Source organism: Trichosurus vulpecula, chromosome 8 (genome assembly GCF_011100635.1).
Source record: "Trichosurus vulpecula isolate mTriVul1 chromosome 8, mTriVul1.pri, whole genome shotgun sequence".
NCBI lineage: Eukaryota > Metazoa > Chordata > Mammalia > Diprotodontia > Phalangeridae > Trichosurus > Trichosurus vulpecula.
The window spans coordinates 129,460,122-129,486,242 of NC_050580.1; the positions used below are offsets into that span (position 1 = coordinate 129,460,122).

General features: G+C 40.0%; 2 protein-coding genes across 2 annotated transcripts in view; both read left to right on the forward strand.

Moving 5' to 3' along the window:
* The window catches only part of SLCO3A1 (solute carrier organic anion transporter family member 3A1), a 361,985-nt gene that overhangs the window by 277,967 nt on the left and 57,897 nt on the right, over positions 1-26,121 (forward strand). The window contains exons 3-4 of the mRNA XM_036735784.1: positions 5,874-5,972; positions 21,513-21,776. Of these exons, the coding sequence (XP_036591679.1) occupies positions 5,874-5,972; positions 21,513-21,776 (363 nt within the window). The remainder of the gene's footprint in view (positions 1-5,873; positions 5,973-21,512; positions 21,777-26,121) is intronic.
* LOC118828902 (28S ribosomal protein S21, mitochondrial-like) lies at positions 23,182-23,512 on the forward strand. Its single transcript, XM_036735785.1, has one exon. It carries the CDS (start codon positions 23,249-23,251, stop codon positions 23,510-23,512), a length of 264 nt encoding a protein of 87 aa, XP_036591680.1. The 5' UTR covers positions 23,182-23,248.

The following is a 26,121-nucleotide window of genomic DNA, read 5'->3' on the forward strand; positions in this document are numbered from 1 at the left end:
TTAACTGAGACCTTTCCTCCCCAAATGGTAACTTTTTGGGGCATTACGTATACATCTCTAACTTCCTACAGGATTGATACTTAATAGTTTTAAACTAAAAAGCAGTGACCCAAACAATTTGGAAACCTCAGCTTACCCTCATGCCAAGAAAGAGAAAACTATTCTTGGCCACGTAAACAGGCCCATTTCAAAGTCTTAGCCAATCTGAGTGCATAGGCATCGATAAGAGAAGCCTCAGCTTGGGCTCAGCCAAACTGATTGCTAGAGCCTTTTTCTGCCCTGCAGCCCACTGTTCAGATATCTTCTGTGATTGCCGAGTCATGTGCCAAACTTGCTATTTACACACACACACACACACACACACACACACACACACACACACACACACCCTTTTTAAAAAAATTTCTTCCTATCCCATGACTTGAAAGAGAGAGCAGGTCAGAAAGAGCTAGGCTTTAGGAACCAGTATGTGGGAATTCCATCCTCACCTTCCCTACTGGCTGTTTCCTGAGTCTGTTTTTCAAATGGTAGCAGTCTGTACAGCTAATAAAGTCTTTAAATCACCTGAAAGCTGCAAATCGCTTCCTTCCTCATCTTTGTGAATCCTCTGACTCCCTTTTTACCATTATCTTAATACCAACACTGGTTGAGGAATAGCTTATCATCCCACCCCCTCAACACTCTCCCCACACATTTGATTGTGTTCTTAAATCTTCAGGAAGTAAAATGGATTATTGTAACAGATGCCCCTGAGTGGCATCTTGGAGCAGAAGGGAGGGGTGAGGAGGGACTGGTTAGAGAGGGTGTTGGTTCTAAATGTTAGGAAGCCTTTGATGGGGATGGGGGTGGGGATGAGGATAAGGATAGGAATGGTGATGGGGATGAGGATGAGGATGGGATGGGGATGAGAATGAGGATAGGGATAAGGATGAGGATGAAGATAGGAATGGAGAGGAAGAAGGGGAGGGAATGGGAATAGGAATGGGGATAAGGATGATAATGAAGATGGGGATGGGGATGGGGATGAGGAGGAGAATGGGAATGAGGTTGGGGATGGGAATGGGGATGAGGATATGAAGGGCAATCACTATCAGTTAGAAGTTTACAAGCAACACTATATAGTGGCAAGAACTCAGGAGTTGGGATCATAGGATTGTAGATGTACAGATCAAAAGGAGGTGAGCTAGTCCAATTCCCTCACTTTATGGTTGAGGAAACTGAGACGTAAAGAGACTTGGCTTTTAATCAGCTCTGCCACTTAACTCTCTGTGTGACCTTACTCAAGTCACATCACTTCTGTGGTCCTCATCTATAAAATGAAGGGATTCGATTAGCTCATCTCTAAGGTCCTTTCGAGCTATGAAGCTGGGGAGTTAGGCTCAGAAGGAGCTCTTGTAACTACCTCCTGTAAATTCTTCCTTTGTAAAGAGATACAAAATGTTTGCTTGCTGAACCCTCTTGACCGTACCTGTAAATCTGCCAGATAACCTACCTCAGACCTAAAGGGAGAATCACAGAACTATAGAACCTCAGCATTAGAAGGCCTCAGCTTGAGAATTGTGAAGTAGGTCATGTGAGAGAGAACATCGCCCGCTTCACAGTTTTGCCTCAGGGCGAGACTGAATAAAAACATTTGTTTCTGCAGTGGCTTCCCTTTTCTTGTTTCTCTGGCCTCTCCTGATGCTTCTGAGGCCCCTCTCCTCTGAACAGGCCATTGCTAACCTTCTTTCTGTTGACTGCTTAGACCAGGGTCTGTAGCTACAGAACTCTTCTAGCCACAGCCTCCTCACAAACACACACACACACACACACACACACACACACACAAGTACACGCACGCACGCACACGCACGCACACACACAACACCTGCATAGCAATTATTTCTCAAAAAAAACAGATTGGAATTATGTTGATAATAATATATTCAATACCATAGTTGATAGAGAACTAGACTTGGAGTGAGAGAAACAATTCAAATCCTGCCTTTGACACTTTCTATACAAGTGACCTTGGGCATGTCACTTAAAATCCCTCAACCTCAATTTCCTCTTCTGGAAAATGGGGACAAAAGAAATTACTATGCAGGATTGTTGTGAAGATCAAATGAGATAACTTATGTAAGGTGCTTTGTAAACCTTAACATGTTATATGAATGCTAGCTATTAGAGTGATGATTCTTGTTCATGATGCTGCCATCATTACTACCCCCTGCCCCAAGTATTCACATTTTTTATGTGTACGATAATTGTACATGTATAGCCTATATCAGATTGCATGCCAACTTAAAGTTATGGGGAGGGGAGGGAGAGGGAAAAAATTAGAACTCAAAAGCTTATGCAAATGAATGTTGAAAACTGAAAATAATTATTTTTTTAAAAAGATAATTAAAAAACAAGTATTCACATTTTAACAATTCATTAAACCAACCATAGTAGCAGCCCACTTAAGTACTGGGCTTTGCAATTTGATTCAATTCAATTAAACAAATATTCACTAAATACCAGTTAAGTACAAAGAATGCATTGGGGCAGCTTGGGATACAAAGATTGATGAGAGAGACAGATGCAGAGAGACAGAGAGATGGAGAGAGGCTCTGTTACCAGATTTTACAGTCTAATGGGGTGAAGGATATACAAATCACTATAAACAAGAGAAGGGAGAATTTTTCAAAGAGGTCTAGCTAAAGTACTAAGTGAATTTTAAAGGAGAGTTTACTTTAAAGGAGAGGTAGGGGTGATAGTGAGGTAAAATGGGGAATCATTAAAGGCTTCATGAAGATGGTACTCAAATTAGTTCTTGAAGGAAGGGAAGGGATAGCCACGGATGGAGATTTGATAAAATGGAGGATCTGTTCCCGGTTGGAGTATGGTATCAGCAAAGATAGGAAAGGGCAGGATGAATGGGGGATGGAAAATAGAAGAACTATTCAGTTTGGCTAGAAAGTAGTAGAATAAATGAAGGGCTACGAAATAAAGGTCAGCTGGATTGGCTCCAGATTGTGGAAGGGATTGAATGCCTAATTCAGGAATTTAGGTTGAATTTAATAAGCACCAGGGAGCCACTGAAGCTTTTAGAGTCCAGTGATATAATCCTAGTGGTACATTTCATGTAAGCATCTCAAATTCAATATGTCCAAACTCAAACATATAAGTCTTCTTCCTGACCCCACTGTTCATTCTAACTTGCCTATTTCTGTCATGGGCACTGCCATTCCTCCAGCCAGCTGGGACTGAAATTTCTAAGTCATTCTTGACTCTTCACTCCCACTCAGCCACCATGTGCCATCACTTGCCAAGTCTTGTCAATGCTACCTCCTCCTCGTCTCTCACATCTCTCTCCTTCTGTCTCCTCATACCACAGCCACCTTCAGGCAGAGCTTGTCACCTTCACCTCCAATAACCTCCCAATTGGTCTACCAGCATCTAGCCTCTCTCCTTTCCAGTCCATCCTCCAGAGAGCTGCCAAATTGATATTCCAAAAACACAGATCTTGACCACGTCATATACCTGCTCCAGAACTATCATTGTCTCCATTTTGCCTCTAGGATAAAACACAAGTGTTCCACATTTACAGCCTTCCCAAACTAGCTTCAGCCTACTTTTTCAAGCTGCTTGCATATTATTCCCTTACTCTATGTTTTAGCCAAACTGCACTATTACATACAACTCTGCCTCCATGCCTAGAATGCTCTCTTTCCTCATGTCTACCTCTTGGAAACCTGTGTCCTTTCCCACCTCAGCTCAGGTGCAACATGAGAGGCTTTTTCTGATTCCCCTGAATATAAGATGATCCAACCCCACAAATCACCCTGAAAGAACTTAGCTGTAAACATGTTGTATCCTCTGCCCGCATTGTCCCCTATAAAATATAAGCTCCATGAGGTCAATCATTATCTCATTTTTGTATTTATATCCTGAGCATTTAGCACATAGCATTGCATCCTACAATTTTGCTCTTCGGGGGCATGACTGTTTCCCTAGTGTCTTTACATGCCAGCCCTAGCCAAGCCTCCGTCACCTAGCAGGTGAGAAATAAATGCTTACTGAATTGAATTATTGATGATAAAAGGGAATCCAAACTCAGACCCAATTGTTTTGACTTTAAGTCCCTTGCTCTTTCTACTCTGCCACACTGAATGACCAGCATGGTGAGCATCTTTGTCAAGTCAGAGATAGGGGGACAAGTAGCTTTTTAAACAAATCACACTGCAGATAGCCATCTACTTGGCTATAGGGTCATCTGTTACTATTAATCAGTAATAAACATTTATTAAGCACCTACTATATGCCAAGCACTGTGCTAAGCACTAGAAATATGGAAAAGACAGTCCTTGCCCTAGTGATACCACTCAACATTGGCCCTAAATTCACTTCACCTCTGCCATTTATTACCAGTATTGCCTTGGACAAGTTATTTTGCCTGTCTGGGCATCAGTTCCTCATCTGTAAAATGAGGTGATTGGACTAGATCTCCTCTGGGGTTCCTTTCAGCCCTAGATATATGGTCTTATGATATCTCTGGGATTCCATTTTCCCGTCAGCAAAATGAGGAAACAGCATTTGTCATTGTATCATACTTGTTAATATCTTGAGGGCATTGCTTTAAAAAATATTTCACAAACTACAAATCAGGGAGAACATTTGACTGCCTATATGATCTCAAAGAGAACTCTTAGGCAAGATGGGACTTTATTGCCCTGAGGAGAAGTCTGGGAAAATTATTTTATCCATCATAACGCTGTCAAGGATTCTGGACTGGAGGTACCTTAGCATAGTGAAATGAGAACTGGTCCCGAGTCTCGAAGACTTGGCTTCCAGTCCTACTTTTACCTTCATGTGACCTTGAACAAGTCTGGACAACAGTCTCCCCATCTACAAAATGAGGGGTTGGAAAGATGTTACCTAGTTAAAAAGTCATATGATTGTGTTTCTGTTTAACCCCAGTACCTTTCCCAAAACAACCTTTCAGATGAGTCCAAAATTTAATAGGGGTAGTTTACAAGAGAAGAATAAGTACTTTTTGTGCATTTTTTGAAAGATCTCACCAGAAAGGCCAAAGGAACGTTGGAGTCACCTGGTACCAGTTCCCGAGGGCCAATTGTTACTTGGAAATGAGCAAGTGCTGCAAATCAGGACTTGATCTATTGCTTTGTTAATTGTCTAGACTTAATAAAATGATGGGAAAATGTTAATGATACATTAAATTTAAAAGTAAGTTTTGCATACATTTTTTAATACAGCCAGTTATGAGACATTTGCCAGCATACCTCTACCAAAGCTGATCTCTAAAGTGAATCCCAAATCTAAAATTTTCTTAATTTGGGCTGAAAGACTATTTGTCTTTATTAGCACAGACTCTGAAAGCAAAATGAGGGAATCTTACAGGCCCTCTCTGCGATGGCAATTTATTCTGTAGATCAATAAAGAACTTGAAATCTCCTGGGTTCTCAATCCAGGGACAAATTGTTAATTGAAGTCAATTTCTAACATTTGTATAACCAGGCCACATTGCTGATTAGAACTAACAGCTATCCTGTTCTTTTAAATCTGAACATTATATAATTATAATGCCCAAGATTAGACCTGGAGAAGAAATTGGTAAAAGTGCACCTCCCTCTCTTCTTTGTAAAGGTGGAAGACTTTGGTTGTAGAAGATTGCCTATACTGTCAGTCATGGTGGATGATTGAATGGGCTGATTGGACTCTGTTTTTCTTTCTTTTTTTAATCTTTGTTATCTAGCTAGGACGGCCTGCTGGGTAGGTGAAAATAAGGATAGATTCAGAAGTAAAAGTGATATGAAAACAATAGGGGTTAATACAAGGAATATAAAAATGAAAATCATAATGTTTGTAACTTTTTTTACATTTTTCAGGGATCCTCTTCACAATGTTGGTGTTTGGACCAGCCTGTGGATTCATCCTGGGCTCTTTCTGTACCAAAATTTATGTGGATGCTGTCTTCATTGACACAAGTAAGGAAAATGTCTTTCCTCTGAATTTCAAGTTGAAAGCAATTCTATCCATCTACAGACACTTCTCCATATAGTCTTTGATCTCAGATGTGATCATTTGTATATTTCAAATTCTGTATGTTTCACCTTGAACTTAAAACCCATTTATGAAATAAGAGGATTTCCCAAGTTCAACCACATAGCCCCCATTCTTTCTTTTGCTACAAAATGTCTGTCTCTTCTCCTCGTGTCTTCACCGAGGCAGCAACTAGATGGAGATCAATAGTCAATTCTGGTTCAGTGATAAGACAATGTAATGCATATTTGTGGATTAACATGTTACCCAGCTTTGAGAACTTAACCATTATGAGCTATAATAGCACATTTTTATTGCCTTCTTCAGCTCTTTGGATGATTTAAAAGATACTATTTCAGATTTTTTGAAACTATTGCCTTTTTTCATTAGGGTCCTAGCATACGCAGGACAATTATTTGGGGGCAGGGGCAAACCCCAGTGAAGGAGCTGAATTCTTTCACATTTTGATCTCAGGATCATTCTGACCAAAACGCTTCATCCTGGTGGTCTCAATAAAAGGGTCAAGGTTGATGCATAAGGTGATTTCCAGAATTAAAATTCTCTTGTTCTATGGTGAATGAGTGTTTCTTCTTCTTTCATCATTAGAATCTCTGAAAGCAAAATGAAAGATGCTTTTGCAGATGCTTTCTGCTAATGTCAATCTATCCTGCAGAAAAGATCAATAAAGAACTTGAAGGCTCCTGGGTTCTCGGTTCCATCATCTTTTCAACAGTGCTAAATTGACTAATTCAACCAAAAAGAAGCAAACATGATTTTAAATCCAATCAAGTCACTCCCTGATTCATTCCATTAATCCTACTGCCATATTTACTTAGAGTTAATGATGTTCCAAATTTCTGAGTTGAAAAAAGTCATGTTCATCATTCTTTATTTATTTAAAGTTCATGTATCTGTTATCAGGTGATTGAACAAGGTTGTTTTCCAACGGGTGCCCAACATATTTAACCCTATTTATAGATAATCAGGAAGAAAAATAAATAATCAGAATTACAGCTAACACTTTTATTAGTGATCATACAATCAGAGCTAGAAGGAGCCTTACAGATCATCTATAGAGTCCAACCCTTTCCATTTACAAACAAGGCCCAAAGAAGTTAAAGCCACAAATACAGTAAGTAACAGATAATTTGGATATGAATCCAAATTCATATCCTCTCACCTCCAAGACTGCTTTCTACTGTTCCACAGGACCTCCTGGGGAAAGACTATTTAAAAATATCTAAAACCATTCCCACAGCCTCAATGGGAGCAATAGGATAAGGATAATAATGCTGACAAAAAAATAACCAAAGAGCAATGGAGAAATAAAGGACATTCAGAGAAGAGGTTCCAAATAAAGGAAGAAACCCTTTTTGCCTCTTTAAATAAAAACAATACCTTCACTGAATCAAAACCACAAAGTAGCAACGAATCCTAGAATCATAGAGCTGGGAGAGACCTTAGAGACTATCTGGTCCAACTTCCTCATTTTACAGATAAGGAAACTGAGGCACAGAGAGTTTTTGTTTGTCTGTTTTTATATTCGTTTGTCCCTGGCCTAAAGCTACCCAGCTAGTCATTGGTGGAGCTAGGATTGAAATTCAGGTTTCCTAGCTCCCAATCTTAGTTTCTTTAAATTGCACTGCACCACGCTTCCAGTGTCTCTGCCTGAAGAAGGAGTAGAGCAAACCATTGATTCCTGTGGCAATATGTTTGCTGCCAACTCCCCAGTCTGAGACGTGGGTCTAGATATGGGTTTTCAGCATTATGGGTGACTACAAAGGTTAGTTACCACTATCTGCCAGTAGAGGGCAAAAGAAAGTAATGTATTTTCTGGTATATAGTTGTACCATCCTTTGGGTTTCAGCAATTCATTTTCTTTGTGACTCACTGCAAATTTGTTTTCTGCCTCCCAGTAAATGTTGGCTGTATTTTTATAAGTTTTTTTTCAACTCCTGTCCTGATCCCACCACACCCTTTGTTCTTAAGTCTTCCTCGGGGGGTAGTCAACAGATAGGTTTCCTATAAGATGAAAAATATAAAGGTTATGGAACTATAACTGCACCATGAAATGTACAGAGATTTATTTTATAACATTTCCTTAAAAACAAGGCCTGCAGAGGGTGGGGTCAGATGAAGAAGATTTGGGGAATTAGGTGCTCCTGAATAGTAATCTATAAATTTTCAGATAATTTTGGATTTGTTTTTGTTATCACTACTAGAAGTATTGATACTAAATATAAGTAGTATTGTTGTTAGAATAGACACTGGTAATAATGATGTCATCACCATTATTTTATTCTCTTCAGCTAAAAGCTACCTCAGCCTAACATATCTTCTTGAATCTGATTAGCCAGAAGGCTGCATTTTCCCCACCTTACCTTGGTGACCTCTCCCCTCCATCATCATGTCCATGCAGAATTGTTGTAATGTGTTCAACCTGGCCTGGCACATAAGGATGCATGAAATCAGCAGCTGGTACAAAATATGGTTGACTATTTGCTGAGTAAAGAAGGTCACTGAGATCATCTCCTCCCTTCCTTCCATTCCCAGGAGTGGCTACTGCTGCAGAATTTGCTTCTCTTGGATGAATTAATTTAGCGATCAGGATCTTGAACTTATCTCCCTTCTTCCTCCCCTTTTCTCCCTCCCCAAAATAAGAAAATCTCAGTTTTCTAGTTAGGTTTTGTAATCTACTTTTTAAAAAAATCTTATATCCCATGGCAAAAGTATTGCCAAGCTCATTAGACAAATAGGTAAATGACCTGGCAGGAAAAAACATTACCTGGAGAGTTTTCTATATCATTCACACTCCAGTTCAATTTGATGGCTAAATTCATCAATGAGAAAGCAAGGAAGCAAATGTTCCCAATTCACCTGCCATCTGCCCTTCTCACATAGACTCTCAAGTCTCCAGATTGGTTGTTTGGTTGATGGAGGTTAAATTGGATACATCACAGTTCCTAGTTTTATTTTGCTTTTTCAAGTCCTAGTAGGTGAGTGAAAATATCGCACGAATCCATTGACAACAAAGCCCATTCAATTAAATTTAATAAGCATTTATTAAGTGCCCACTATGCTGTGAAGAATTAATGACAAAAATGAACAAACCACTCAGCGAAGGAGTTTATGTCCTATTAGGATGAACAACATATGTACATCTAGGTAAATATAAAGTAATTTCTAAGTACGGGGAATCTAACAAACTATGGTGGAAGATCAGAAGTTTCATGCAGAACTGAGCCTCGTAAGGAGCTAGGGATTCCAAAAGGCAGAGGTGAGGATAAGAACTCCCGGCAAAGGGAACAGCCTAGACAAAGGCATGTATGCACTCAATGGAATGTCATTTATAGGGAATAGCTAATAAGAAATTTGGGCTAGAATATATAATGTGTGAGGTAGAGTAATGTGAAAACAGCCACAGCCTTGAAAGATAGGCTACAACCAGCTTATGAACGGATTTTTAAATTTTATTTGATATTATTATTATATTTTATATTATTGTATTTATACATTGTATTTCTATTTCATATTATATATCCCTATAAAAATGGAGTTTTTATTTTATTTTCATTGTTGTTGTTGTTCAGTTGTGTCTGACTCTTTGTGACCCCCTTTGGGGTTTTCTTGGCAAAGATACTAGAAGGATTTGCCATTTCCTTCCCCAGCTCATTTTACAGATGAGGAAACTGAGGCAATAAGGGTTAAGTGACTTGCCTCAGGTCACACAGCTAGTAAGTATCTGAGGCTGGTTTCAAAGTCAGGTCCCCCTGACTCCAGACCCAGCATTCTATCCAGCTGTGCCACCTAGCTGCCCTTTTACTTTATCCTAGAGGCAATAAGAAACCTTTGAAGTTTCTTGAGCAGGGGAGTGACACCATCAGACCTATGCTAAGAATGTCATTTTCACAGCTTTGTTACAGGTGCATGGGTGTGTCACAAGATTGGAAACAGGGAGAACCATTAGGCTCTTAATTAGTCTCAGCAATCCCTGGGGTGGTGTCTGCATGAGTAGAGAGAAGGCTACAGATTCACGTGATGTTTTAAAGGTAGAATAAAAAAGATTTGGCAACTCATTACATGTGGGTGGTGATTATAAGTGAAACATCAAGGATGACTCTGAGGTTGGGAACCTTGATGACTGGAAGAATGGGCATGCCCTCAAGAAAAATAAAGAATAAATTATGAAGGAGTATAGATTTAGGGGAAAAGATAGCGAGGCCTGTTCTGAACATGCTGAGTGAAGGGATGATGGGATAGCTACAGGGGGGCAGCTGGCAATTCAGGAGCAGGGCTCAGGAGAGAGATGAGGGCTGGTTATACAATTGTGGGAGTTTTGTGCATATTTGCCAAGAAGAAACCAAAAGATTTAGCTAACCTAAAGAACCTAGCTAATGGAGAGAAAGCATCAGAGAGAAAGCATTCCAAATCTGGAATGACGAAGAAAAGGAAACTTCCATATTGATAGAGCCAAAGAAGGAAATAGTAGACATAATACTACAATGGGGAGGGACATAAGCAACACCTTTTTCAGAATGAAAACAGAGGAAGGGGGCTGAGAGATCATCTAGCTAAGCTTTTCTTTTGTATCGATGAGTAAAGTGAGGCCCACGGGGGTGAAGTGATTTGTTCAAGGTTGTACAAAGTGTCCTAAAAAGTCTTAGCACTCTTTTAAGCTATTAAAGTTTAACAATGTATTAAAATTCTGCTGAGATTTTTGGGTCATCTTGTACAGATAGTTAGTGGATGGCTATACTGGTCCATGAAGTCAGCAACCATGTGCCATCTAAACCTTGTCACTTGCCACCCAGAACAGCAAGTATCTTACACAATGGGTGTTTAATAAATGTGTATCAAATTGAACTAAAATCAAGACTTGAACCCAGGTCTTCTAATTCTCACTGCTCTGCCACTACACAAAAGGCCCTCTCTCCATAAACCCTCTGGATCACAAGTATTCCGTGGAGTGGGGAAGAGGAAGAGAATAAAGATTTATATGGCCCTTCCTGATTTCTCTCGAGGGCATGCCCATCCTTCCATTCACCAAGGTTCACATTCTCAGAGGCATCCTTGACTCTTCACTTGTACTCACCACCCATCAAATGACAAATCTTTTTTATTCTACCTCCATATCTCTTGAATCTTCATCCTTCTCTCTACTCCTGTGACCACCCCTCTAGATCTTGCTGAGACTAATAAGCATTTCTATGTAGGTGGCTAGAGGCTGGGCACTATGCTAAGAGTTTTACAAGTATTAGCTCATTTGATACTCATACTAATCCTATGAGGCAGGTGCTGTTATTATCCAGATTTTAGAGATGAGGAAAAAAACAAACAGGTTTAGTGACTTACCCAGGATCATACTGCTAGTAATATCTGAGACTGAATTTGAACTCAGATATTCCTGCTTCCAGGCCCAGTGTTCTATCCCCTACTCCACTAAGAGTTTGTCCTGAAGACTACCAAGTAATAATGCTGTCTTCAGATGTTTAAACTTCTCTTTAGAAACAATTCAGATTCCTCAGCATCTGAAATGACAGAAGGATAGGTAGATGGCCAGAAAGGGCCTACCAGGAGGAAGATTGTGATTTTTTACTCTTTTAATATTTTCTAAGTATTTACCATGAGTTAGCCACTGACAGAGAATCAATCAATAAATGTGTATTAAGTATCTGCTATGTGACAGGCACTGTACTAAGGACCAGGGATACAAAAAGAGACAAAGGACAGTTCCTGTCTTCAGTGAGCTTAAATCTAAAGGGAGAGACAACATGCAAACCAATATATACAAAGCAAGCTATATACAAGATAAATAGCAGGTAATTAATAGAGGGAAGGCACTGGAATTAAAAGGGATTGAGGAAGGCTTCCTATACAAGGTGGGATTTTAGTTGGGACTTAAAGGAAGCCAGAGAGGTCAGCAATTGGAGAAGAGGAAGAAGAACACTCCAGACATGGAAGACAGCCAGAGAAAATGGAAGGAGTGAAGATATGGAATGTCTTGTTTGTGGAGTAGACAAAAGGTGAGTGTTACTGGGTCGAAGAGTATATGTTGGAGAGTGTGTTGTAAGAAGACTGGAAAAGCAGGAGAGGGTTAGGTTATGAAGGGCTTTGAATGCCAGACAGAGCATTTTGTCTTTGATCTTAGAGGCAACAGAAAGCCACTGGAATTTGTTGAGTGGGGGTGGCATGATCTGATCTTTTCATTAGGAAAACCACTTTAGTGGATGGAGGATGGATTGGAGGGGAAGAGATTTGATAGCAGGCATCACTGATGACTTTGGAGAGAGCAGTTTCAATGGAATGATAAGGTCAGGCACCAAATTGCAAGGAGTTAAGAAGAGAGTGAGAGGAGAAAAAGTGGAGATACCTATTGTAGATAGCCCTTTTGAGGAATTTAGCTACAAATGGCAGAAAATACATAGGATGATAGCCAGTGGGGACAGAAGAATCAAGTGAGGGTGTTTTTTCAGGATAGGGGAGACATGGGCATGTTTGTAGGCAGTAGGGAATGAGCCAGTAGACAAAGAGATATTGAAAATAAGTGAAAGTATAGGGATGATAGAGGGGGCAATCTGTTGGCAGACACAGAAGAGAATGGAATCACTTGAACAAGTAGAGGGGTTAGACCTAGTGAGAAGTTAAGACCACTTCATCATGTGAGATGAGAAGGAGGGGAGAAAAGGGAGTTCACAGCAAATGGACTCCATTTTTTTCTGTTAAATACGAGGCGAGGTTCTCAGCTGAGAGAACAGGGGAGGGAGAGTTTGAGGAGAGAGGGGTGAAAAGGTTTGAAAGGGCTGCTATCGAAAGTGGAGTAGTGAGTCGATAAGGGAGGTATGGTAAGAATACGTGGGGAAATAATAGAAAGATATAGGATCATCCCAAAGGATCCTTTGTCAGTAGGACATATACTTTGAAGTATTGTCCCCCAGTAGTGACGATGGGCTCTCTCAGTTAGATAGAGCACTCAACCAGGAGTCAAGAAAGATCTGAATTCAAATCTGGCTTCAGATGCTCACTAGTTTGTGATATTTGACAAGGCACTTAACCTCTGCCTGCCTTAGTTTCCTCATCTCTAAAATGGGGATAATAATCATATTTACCTCCCAGGGTTGTTGTCAGGATAAAGTGAGATAATACTTATTAAAGTGCTTTGCACCTGATAGTGCTCCATAAATGCTAATTATCATTACTGTTATTTTTATCCATCCCAGAGCACCCAAAAGGTAAGAAAATCTCATTGTCAGAAGGAAGGATCAAACCTACAAGTGTGGTCTCCTTAACAACATATCTTCTAACCAGCTAATTAACAACACCATCTTCAGCAGCTTGTAAACAACCCTGACCCAACACAATCTTCTGCCAATTAAATATGAATCTTTAACATTTTAAGGCAATGATATTGGCTAAGTGAGATCTCTTCCCCTCTCCTTCATCATGAAATGTGGTTGTCATATTTTGCCACATGTCACTTTAAGCAAGGCTGGAGTCAACTCCTAGCAAAGGTGTGTTAGTAAATGCTTTTTTTTTAAACAACTGGCTCTTCAAGAAAAAATGCATAAATTACATACTTTTAAGCCTGATCTGCATTATTTTTTTCACTATTTCTTTTTTAATCATTTATTTAATATTTTAGCTTTCAGCATTGATTTTCACAAGAGTTTGAATTAGAAATTTTTTCCCCATTTCTACCCTCCCCCACTCCAAGATGGCATATATTCTGATTGTCCTATTCCCCAGTCAGCCCTCTCTTCTGTCACCCCACTCCCCCCATCCCCTTTTCTCTTATATTCTTATAGGGCACGATAGATTTCTATGCCCCATTGCCTGTATATCTTATTTCCTAGCTACATGCAAAAATTTTTTTGAACATCTGCTTTTAAAACTTTGAGTTTCAAATTCTCTCCCCCCCTCCCTCCCCACCCACCTCCCCTAAGAAGGCAAGCAATTCAACATAGGCAACGTGTGTATCATTATGCAGAACCCTTTCACAATATTCATGTTGTGAAAGAATAACTATATTTTGCTCCTTCCTATCCTATCCCCCTTTATTCTATTTTCTCCCTTGACCCTGTCCCTTTTCAAAAGTGTTTGCTTTTGATTATCTCCTCCCCCTATCTGCCCTCCCTTCTGTCGTCCCCCCTTTTTTATCCCCTTCCTCCTTGTTTCCTATGGCGTAAGATACCCAATTGAGTGTGTGTTATTCCCTCCTCAGGTCAAATCCAATGAGAGCAAGATTCACTCATTCCCCCTCACCTGCCCCCTCTTACCTCCCAACAGAACTGCTTTTTTTGCCACTTTTATGTGTGATAATTTACCCCTTTCTATCTCTCCCTTTCTCCCTCTCTCAATATATTCCTCTCTCATCCCTTAATTTGATTTTATTTTTTTAGATATTATGCCTTCATATTCAACTCACCCTGTGCCCTCTGTCTATATATATATATATATATATATATATATATATTCCCTTCAGCTACCCTAATACTGAGGTCTCATGAATTATACAGAACATCTTTCCATGTAGGAATGTAAACAAAACAGTTCAACTTTAGTAAGTCCCTTGTGATTTCTCTTTCTTGTTTACCTTTTCGTGCTTCTCTTGATTCTTGTGTTTGAAAGTCAAATTTTCTATTCAGCTCTGGTCTGTTCACTGAGAAAGCTTAAAAGTCCTCTATTTTATTGAAAATCCATATTTTGCCTTGGAGCATGATACTCAGTTTTGCTGGGTAGGTGATTCTTGGTTTTAATCCTAGCTCCTTTGACCTCTGGAATATCATATTCCAAGTCCTTCAATCGCTTAATGTAGAAGCTGCTAGATCTTGTGTTATCTTGATTGTGTTTCCACAATACTCAAATTGTTTCTTTCTGGCTGTTTGCAGTATTTTCTCCTTGATCTGGGAGCTCTGGAATTTGGTGACAATATTCCCAGGAGTTTTCTTTTTGGGATCTTTTTCAGGAGGCGATCGGTGGATTCTTTCAATTTCTATTTCACCCTCTGGCTCTAGGGTATCAGGGCAGTTTTCCTTGATAATTTCTTGAAAGATGATGTCTAGGTTCTTTTCATGATCATGGCTTTCAGGTAGTCCAATAATTTTTAAATTATCTCTCCTGGATCTATTTTCCAGGTCAGTGGTTTTTCCAATGAGATATTTCACATGGTCTTCCATTTTTTCATTCCTTTGGTTCTGTTTTATAATCTCTCAATTTCTCATCAAGTCACTAGCTTCCACTTGCTCCAATCTAATTTTTAAGGTGGTATTTTCTTCAGTGGTCTTTTGGACCTCCTTTTCCATTTGGCTAATTCTGCCTTTCAAGGCATTCTTCTCCTCATTGGCTTTTTGGAGCTCTTTTGCCATTTGAGTTAGTCTTTTTTTTTAAGGTATTATTTTCTTCAGTATTTTTGGGTCTCCTTTAGCAAGTCATTGACTTGTTTTTCATAGTTTTCTCACATCACTCTCACTTCTCTTCCCAATTTTTCCTCTACTTCTCCAACTTGCTTTTCCAAATCCTTTTTGAGCTCTTCCATGGCCTGAGACCAGTTCATGTTTTTCTTGGAGGCTTTTGATGTAGGCTCTCTGACTTTGTTCATGTCTTCTGGCTGTATGTTTTGGTCTTCTTTGTCACCAAAGAAAGATTCCAAAGTCTGAGTCTGAATCTGAGACCGTTTTCGCTGCCTGGCCATGTTCCCAGCCAACTACTTGACCCTTGAGTTTTTCATTGGGGTATGACTGCTTGTAGAGTAGAGAGTACTTTGTCCCAAGCTTGAGGGGCTGCACTCTTGTTTTCAGAGCTATTTCTACACAGCAAGCTCTGCCTCACCAGCCCTCCTCCTCCCCTAAGAACTGCCAACCCAGACTGCAACTCAGATCTAAGCAGGCTCTGCAGTCCTGCTCTGATCTGCCACTTAATTCCTCCCACCAGGTGGGCCTGGGGCCAGAGGCAACTGCAGCTGTCATCCACAGAGCTGCACCACCTCTGCTGCCCCCAGGGCAGTGGCCAAGCCATGAACTCCTTTCACTCTGTCCCAGCAGTTTTTCCCACTAACCTTCTCTATTGTCTTTGGTGCTCGTGGGTTGAGAAGTCTGGTAACTGCCACAGCTCACTGATTCAGGGCGCTAGGGCCTGTTCCACCCAGCTCCCAGTCTGGTTGGTCGGGGCGCAGCCCACACTGGGCTCTCCTCCGCTCTGCTCCCAGTTCCATGCGATAGACCTTACCCAGCAACCATCCAGGCTGTCCTGGGCTGGATCCCTCCTTCCCTCTGCTATTTCATGGGTTCTTCAGTTCTAAAATTTGTTCAGAGCCATTTTTAACAGATGTTTGGAGTGTCTTCAGAGAGAGCTTTAGGCAAGTCCCTGCTTCCCAGCTACCATCTTGGCTCCACCCTCCAATCTGCATTATTAACATTTTATCCTTTACTTTCTTAAGTCTAGAAAATCAACAGAATAAATAAATCAAACCCTGATTTGTAGAATTTGCCAATTTCCATGGTGTAAAGATTCACACTGAAAGTTTTAACAATTGGCCCTCTTGAGCCTGGTCAAGCTGGTGCCAGTACGCCACTGGCTTTAAGGCTTAGGAAGCCCTTCCCTGGCAACAGCTCAGTGAGAGAGCAATGAAAGTAATATTATTTCCATTTTTCAGATGAGGATCCAGAGGCATGTAGGTGTCAAGTGACTTGCTTAAGGTGATGTATCTAACTGGTATATGCAGGAGCTCAGATTTGAATGTGGGTCTCCTGACTTTCAAGTTCAAGGCTATTTCTGTTATCCCACACTACCTTTCTTATCTCTTGATAGTTCTATATTTTGAGGTAAATGAAACAGCTCATTGGTTTGCAAGTATGAGGCTCATGTCTTTTCTATCACGAACTTAATGGGAAAAGACACCAGTTCTTTTTTAATTCAAGCAGTTTGTTATGGAATTTTACAACAATAGGGTTGGGAGGGAACTGAAGAGGTTTTCCTTACTAATAACTTATATTTTTATAGTATTTTACACTTCACAAAGCATTTCTTCACAATAGCCATTGTGTTAGGAAGGGTATCAACAAGCAAAATGCTTAAGTGCCTCCAGGCACCGTGATAAGTACTAGGGATACAAATATAGGCAAAAGATAGACCCTTTTCTCAAGGAGACAACATGCAAACAACTATGTTGTATATGAAACCTATACCTATGACTATGTATAAACAAGATACAGGGAGGATAAATTGGAGATAATCAACAGCAATATTAACATTAAGGGGTATTGGGAAAGACTTCTTCAGATTTTGGCTGAGACTGAAAAAAATCCTAGAAATTCAGGAGATGGAGTTAAAAAGGGAGAGAATTCCAAGAAGAATTCCATGGAGGACAGCCAGAGAAAATGCATGGATTCAGCTGGGGAGTGCCATGTGACAAACAGCAAGAAGGCCAGTATCACTGGATCTCAGAGTACTTGGAGAGGGGGAGGAAGGTCTAAGAAGACTAGAAGGGAGGCAGGTTGATTTAATATTTTATCCTTGAGGCAATAGGAAGCCACTTCCTCGAATAGGCGATGACATGATCAAACCAAAGTTTTAGGAAAAGCAATCTGATAGTTGAATGGAAAACAGATTGGAGTAGGGACAGACTTGAAGCATAGAGACCATCCAGAAGGCTATCGCAATTGTCCTAGAATGAGATAAAGAGAACCTGAACCAGGAAGGTGACAATGTTAGAGAAGAGAGGGGCCCATATAAGAAAGATATTATGAAGGAAGAATTCATAGGATTTGGTAACTGATTGGCTATGAGAGGTGAGAGAGAGTGAAGATTTGAAGATAACACCTAGGGGTTGAGACTGGGTGACTAGGAGGATGGAAACAGGCAAGTTAGGAAGAGAAGAGGGCCTGGGGGTAAAGATAATGAGTTTAGTTTTGCACATGTTGAATTGAAAATGTCTACTAAGACATCCAGTTCGAGATGTCCAAGTCTATAGGTTAGGAGAATGGTTAGGACTGGATAAGCAGGTCTGAGAATCATCAACACAGAGGTGATAATTGAATTCATAGAGGCTGATAAGATCACAAAGAAAAACAGCATAGAGGGAGATTAAGCCCAGGACAAAACCTCAGAGGACACTCATGGTTAGTTGTAACCTAGATGAAGATCCAGTAAAGGACATTGAGAAGGAGTGGTCCAACAGGAAGGAGAAGCAGTAGAGAATGGTGTCACAAAAACCTAAAGAGAGTATCAAGGAGATGAGGGTGATTAACAAAGTCAAAGGATTCCAAGGCAGTAAAAGTGTTATCATCATTATCACTACCATCATCACCATCACCATCATCATCATAACCACCACCACCGTCATCATCATCGCCGCCGCCACTGTCACTATCATCACTACCATCATCATCACCATTGTCATCATCATCACCATCATCATCATCACCACCACCATCACCATCATCATCATCACCACCACCACCATCATCATCATCACCACCACCAGCACTATCATCACTACCATCATCACCACCATCATCACCACCACCATCACCATCACCATCATTAATTATTTCACTCTATTGATGAGGAAACTCAGACCCACAGGAGAGAAGTGACTTGCCTATAGTCACACAGCTAGTAAATGATAGAGTCAGGACTCGTACCCAGGTTTTCTGACTCCAAATCAAAATTTTGTTCCACCAAACAACTGTGATAAGAATGCCACTAAGATTCTCCAGATTTTCCCAGTACCCAACTTCAATGTTTCACAATTCATCACTTTGTCCAAAGATTTACCTTGGGGGAGAGATGATAGAAGCTGACTATGTGGAAAAAAGATTCCATTCTAGCTATGATCATTGCAGAATGATTAAAATCAAACTCAGTAACTGTGAGGCACACATATAGCTTCTCTGCTCCCAAAAGAAGTCAATTCCTACATCATTTGGTTTCTTCTTTGCATTTTCTCTTACTCTCACAGTGTACTGAGCAATGAATATAAGAGGAAAAAGATCTTTGACTTCCCCAAAATAGTCAATTAACTATTATCTCCCTGAACCTCTAAAACCTCTATCTCCTCACGCCTTCAGACACCTTGCCCAGTTTTCTCAGAAGATAAGGTGCCTAGTTATGTTCATTTAGCACTGTCTTGAGTCTCACAAATTATAAACAAATGTGATGCTACACTATTCTACACACATACTAAATTCCACCAGAAACGAGTTGACAAATTCACAAAAACATTTCCTTTAAATCTGTGGGATATTTTCTCACACACAGAGAGCAGACATTGTTATGTTTCTAACGAAAACACGACTTCTAATGTGTTACTAATTTGGGTCCCCCAAAATAACTGCCCGGGATTTCTCTTTTCTCATTCACATCTGCCAGCTCTCCTATTTCTCATTTACGGAGTAAGCACACAACAGAGGAAAATACAGCCGCGCCTTTTACCTCTTTTTGTTTTCATTTATCGCCTTGCAGCAGGTGAAGAAACAGAGTAAATGACTGGGAAAAACATCCCTGCTCAGCTGCCTGAGGCAATTTTGCTTCTTTTTGTTTCTTTTTGGTTTGCATGTATGTGTTTTTTCCTACCAGCTCAGAGTTGGTTTCAGTTTAGTGATGCTTCTATCATGAGTTTGTATTCCCTAAATTGTGCCCTTTATCAGTCAGAATACAGAAATTCACGTTAGCGCCAATGACACTGGATAACATTTAATTTGGTCCCTGTGTGAAGGCAGTCATAATTTCTACTGCATTTATCCTTGTAATTTCCAGAGGCTGGCTACCAGCTGCCAGCATCTTCTTGCAAGAGTCAGATTCGTCATTTCACAGGCAAGACACCAAGAATCGCAATTGCTCACCCAATGTCCTATAGTGGTTCAGCAACAGAGTCTGTTCTGTGTCGAGTTCTATTAATACACTGGGTCACAGACCTTTAGGGCTCTTAGTTCCAAGGTGACATGGAACTGTTTCCTGTAATATCAATTAAGTTGGGTGTCTTTGATTGAGTCTTATTAGGTGCTAAATCCCAGGCCCACCCTATCTACTAGGTGCTAAGCCTATGTGGGCGTGAAGCCCTCAGAGTCCTAAGGGGAGTTGCCAAGACCAGAGCCAATAGTAGGCACCTGAGTTCTGGTCACTCAGATGATGTTTGTTGACGTCTGAAACTGTATAAAAAGAGAGAACAGAGTTATTTGCTTAGGGCTGTCACTCTTGGTGGTGTGCTGATGTGGAGACTCTGGGCAGCTGTAGTTAAGAGCCCTCCAGCTTGTAAACCTGGATGTTGGGACTTTGTTAAACTCTGGTAACTATGCATTGAGATTTGAATCAGACAAGGTCTGTCTGTTGATGTTTGTAATTTGTTTGTGTTTGCTCTGAAGTTCAGGGGGCTGGCTTTCTCTCCTGAACTAAGTGAATGATATCTGTTCGATTAGATTGAGATTGTTAACTCCTTAACGCTACTCTCCTTAGTAAAGCGGATTAAAAGAACCTGTGTTGGCAGCTTTCTGTGTGCTTGTTGTTGTTGGTTTTACACAGCCACAGCAGCTGCTAGCCAAATTGTTGTAACGTTTCCTCGGCTTCTTTTCCCTATTCTACTCCATCAAAAAGCATTTTATGGTATTTATTTGCAAGAGGTAGTACACTTGAAAATTGTAGAAATACCCACAAATTCAGTTTCTCGTGTATGGCTTATTATAATACTGTTTTCACTGATGGCCTAAGGTATAACCATTCATTTATTTATTCAAAGTCAACAAACATTTAGTGAGTGTCCACTATATGCAAGATACTTCAGGAAAACCAAACTGTATCCTGAATATATCTGAGTTGGTTGGCAAAGGACTATTGCATACGATGGTCTAAAATTGTACATGCTAGAGTACCAACCAAGGTTTGTATTAACTTGTTAAATGTCAGCTTGAAAAACAGCCTTATTGGGTATATGTGTGTGGATAATTACATCATACATATATATATATATATATATACACATACATATATATATATATACATACATACATACACACACACATATAAAATTTTGGGTTCAGTTGAAGGCAACAACTAAAGATATAGCCTAGGATCTCATAATTTAGATACTTTGGGCAATGAAATTAGGAGGACCATAGACTTTGTTTCACATCTGTGTTACATGTTCTCTAACCAGTCAATTCTCAGATGTTTTGTAAATGTTACCTGGCTCTTTGCTGTTCTTCTCCCCTCTCCTCCACTCCAAGAGAACAGAGACAAACAAACTAAGAGAGCAGCGAAAACAAAAAGTGCTCAGTCACAGGCCATAGGAAAAACCGATGTTTCCACATTGACATGGAACTGATGAGTTTCCCAAGATATAGTCCATTTCCAAAGTCACCTCACTGTGGAATTCCATACAGGTTGTAGAGAAAAAGATTCAAACGCTCCACACTAAAATGTGTAGTGCTTATCTCTAAATACCTGGATGTCCTTCCTATAGATGAAGTAGCTAAGATGTGATCTTACCATTGCAGGTATCCTGGAGATCACCCCAGATGACCCCCGCTGGATCGGTGCCTGGTGGGTAGGCTTCCTGCTCTGCGGTGCCTTACTCTTCTTCTCCTCTCTCTTGATGTTTGGGTTTCCACAGTCCCTGTCCCCACACCCAGATCCCACAGTGGAGAGCGAGCAAGCCATGCTCCCTGAAAGAGACTACGAAAGGCCCAAGCCCAGCAATGGGGTCCTGAGGTACCCCCTTGAGGCAGACAACAGCACTTCCTGTTTTCAGCAGCTAAGAGGTAATAAATTCTTCAGCTCCTCATGATCCTCTCTAACCTTCTAAAGGTGAATAGTTAAATTCACCACCATGTTCTTATGTAAGCTTAAAAAAGAAAAGTTGTCTCTGTTGTGATTTTCCTCTCTGGACAGCTCAGCAAAATTTATACTTGTTGAATCAGATGTTTGTTGAATCAGTGGTACTACACCAGGCACAATATGAGAAATTGTGCCAACTTCTTTAGGCCACTACAAGATTTGGTATATCTTGCTATAGAAGTATACTTAAATTTTGCAGGATGGATCTCCAGTGTCCCTGAAATGCTATTTCTGAAGTGAATTTATATAAATTGAATTGTTTTTCCTGTTGACTTACATTTAAAAGTTGGATCTATGTTCCTCTAGCCACATAGAAACACCATATTTAAGAAGGTAACAATCTTCTAAATCTTCTAAAATCTTCTAAAAGGCATTTAAATGAAAAAATAATAACGTTTCTGGTAAAATGTTAGTAATAAAAGTTCCTCTGTAACCATTTGACGAAAGGGAGGTTGGGTTATTTTGGTATTTGATTCAACTGCTTAAAAAAAGCTTGGGAAAAAAATGAGAAGCTATTAGACTGGAAGATATTGAACTCAAAAGCCCTTTGATCTCTGTCATACCCTGTCCTTGATATCATATATGCAGTGATTCCTGGTTTCTCAGGTACTGTTCCCTGACAATTTATAGCAATGGCTCAATTTTAGAAATGAAGCATCCAGGAAAGCAGGTCCAAAGTGAGGACAGCATTTTGAAATGAAAGAATAATGAAATAAATTAGGACTCATGTTACTAGAGAATTCATCCAAAGGAAACTTAAAAAAATCTATAAAGTTAATCTGCAGATGTGGTAAATCCAATCTCTTCCTGATCTTAGAATTCTATGACTGTAAATGTGTATGTATGTGTCTGGAGTCTGAAAACTAGAGTGTTCTTGTATATTTAGAAACTAATGCAACTTCCCAGGAAGAACCAATTTAATTAATGGATTTTGACATTCAGATGCTTTCCTTACAATCCTATACTGGACAAGTTCATAGTAGGTCATAAGAATTAGCAGTGCTTTTGTTGTTCAGTCGTTCAGCTGTATCTGACTCTTCGTGACTCCATGAACCAACTGCCTATGGGATTTTCTTATCAAGGATACTAAAGTAGTTTCCATTTCCTTCTTCAGTTTTTTAAAATGTAGGCAGGGGTTAAGTGACTTGCCCAGGGTCACACAACTAGTAAGCATCTTAGTTCACATTTGAACTCTGATCTTTGTGACTCCAGGCCCAGTGCTCTTATCTACTGCACCACTTTAAAAGTATACATTTAGATTCCAGTTTCCGCTTCCGGTCCCGCTGCAGGCCAGAGCTGGCAGTTGTCTCCCCACCGCCCCTGCCCCACACACCCACCCTTCAGCTGCTTTAGTCGAAAACTCCTTTCCTTACAAGGACAACTTTGTCCCAAGATCATGGCAAATCACCTGAAGTTCATTGCCAGGACTGTGATGGTGCAGGAAGGCAATATGGAAGGTGCATACAGGACCCTGAACAGAATTCTTACTCTGGATGGGCTCATCGATGACATCAAGCGGCGGAGATACTATGAGAAGCTATGTCGCCGACGACAGAGAGAGAGCTATGAGACTTGTCGGCGCATCTACAACATGCAAATGGCACGAAAAATTAACTTCCTGATGCGCAAGAATCGCTTGGATCTGTGGCAGGGCTGCTGAAGCCAGTGGGGATAAAGAGATCCAGTGTGAAAACTCCCTAGTAGGCAACAGCTGTCTCTACAGGTTTCTTCTAAGAATCTAACAATTGGGGCATTCGCTTCCCTCTTTTTCCAGCCCTGCTTTCTCTTGCCATCTTTTCAATTCCAATATATTCAGATACGTAAATATATGCATGCATGCATGCATACATGCATACCAGGTATTCACACACACTTTACCCCTCTGCCAATGAATGATGTCATTAAATATTCCTCCTTGCCACCATGTCTTCCTTGATGAATGGAAAACCCCACAGGACCGTGTCTTTGCCATTCTGAAGAAACTGGGGGGCAGAGACTTCAAGATCAAATGAGTGGAATATAACACTTTATTCCATTCCTTGACCCCTAATAGTTCCCAGTAAGGAAAACTAGGGACTACAGATAAGAAAGGACCTCTACTAGTGTTTGAAAAGTCATCTCTTTTCTTTTCTGAATAACTTCCTAAATTGAAGAAGGGTAAGGCTCATGTAATTGTAATAAATTCCACTTCTGAAGCGTCAAAAAAAAAGTATACGTTTATATAACAAAAAGGATACTATTTGAGTTAGTCTAACAGTATATATTCCTTGGGTTGAAGTTTGTGACATGCTTTACAAAAATTAACTCATTTGATCCTCACAGCACCCCTGTGAGGTAGGTGCTGTTATGATCTCCATTTTACAAATAAGGAAACTGAGGCACAGAGAACTAAGTGACTTGCCCAGAGTCACTCAGCAAGTATCTGAAGCAGGATTCAAAATCAGGTCTTGCTGACTCTAAGTCCATTGGTCCTCTTCAAAAATGAAGGATGAATAACAACTTTATTCACTGTGCCACCTAGCTGCCTCCCCTCCCACCCCTGAACTTTCTGAGGGTTGGGACAATGTCTTTCTTTGTATCTCCAGCATTTGCACAATGTCTGACACACAGTAAGCAATTAATAAATGCATGTTGATTGATAGATTAAAGAATTAGTGTTGCAGGTGACCACAAAGGAATTGGAAGTAGATAGATAGATAGATGGATGGATGGATAGATAGATAAGAGATAGATGATAGATAGAAGTGAGATAGATGATAGATGCATAGATACATAGATAGATGATAGATAGGAGAGAGATAGATGATAGATAGATAGATAGATACATAGATAGATACATAGATGGATAGATAGATACATAGATGGATAGATAGATACGTAGATAGATAGATAGATAGATAGATAGATAGATAGAGGAGAGATAGATGATAGATAGATACATAGATAGATGCATAGATAGATACGTAGATAGATGGGTAGATAGATAGATGGGTGGATAGATAGATAGGAGAGAGATAGATGATAGAAGGGAGATAGATGATAGATACATAGATAGATGCATAGATAGATACGTAGATACATAGATGGGTAGATAGATAGATGGGTGTAAGCAGTCTATAGCATATTCCAATGGTGACTTTTTAAATGGAAAATGGCAAATAATTGTCATCAAAATATGCATTATTAGGAAATGAGATAAACCACCAATGTAGTAAAAAGTGAGACATAATGGATGGATTGTCCAAATATTGTACTTATATCTCCCAAAATGCTAAAATAACCAGAACTAGACCTTCAGTGCATCTTCTATTTAAAATATCTTTAAAAAACTATGAACAAGAATGATAGGGTGATAAAATATGGCTGGACTGTGATCACTGCATTGTAGGCAGCTGGGTGGCACAGTGGATAGAGAGCTGGACTTGGAGTTCAAATCTAGCCTCAGATATTTAATAGCTTTGTGACCCTGGGCGAGTCACTTAACCTCTGTCTCTCTCAGTTTCTTCATCTGTAAAATGGGAATAATAAGATCATCCCTCACACGGGGTTGCTGTGAGCATAAAAATGAGACGATCTTTGTAAAGCATTTTGCAAGTCTTAGAGTGCTAACTGATCCTATTATTAGCTAATGTTATTATTCATCAGTGAAAGGTATATTGGCCTAGGTGAAATCACAGGTGCGCATAAGCATTTAAGCATCGAAGCAGACCGCAAAAGCTGTATCCCATAAGGAAGCATAAATAGTATATTCCAGCTACTTCTCAGTAAATAAATCTGAATATAAGCATATGAAGTTAATAGTTCATTTAATAGTGTTTTGACTCCTGGAAACGTCCGCAGTTTTGTTACCAATTCCAGAAAGACAAGAGAACGGCTTGGCTTCGAGAGTAGTATACCAGAGAATTCTAGGATTTTATGTATTTCTCCTTGACTTTTTTTATCACTTGGCCCCATAAACATCTCTGTCTTAGGAAGAGACACACACAAAGAAAATGGACCCAATTCAAAAAGTTCCAGGACTGCTTTTTCGTGAAGGCAAGGCAAGATGATGGAATTTGCTGTTCCAGAGGTCCATCTGCTTAGCGCTGATGATAGAGCAGTAAGAGTCTGTGCATCAATTTGATAAGGAGAGAAACCAGAAATGAAAAAGGCAGGTATCGAGTGGGGGCTAGATTACATTCCAGAATACCGGTCAAGTTCAATAGAAGGGACTGCAATGGGGCTTGCCGGTTCAGATTTTGCAACACCTAAGGATGGCTCCATTGTTTA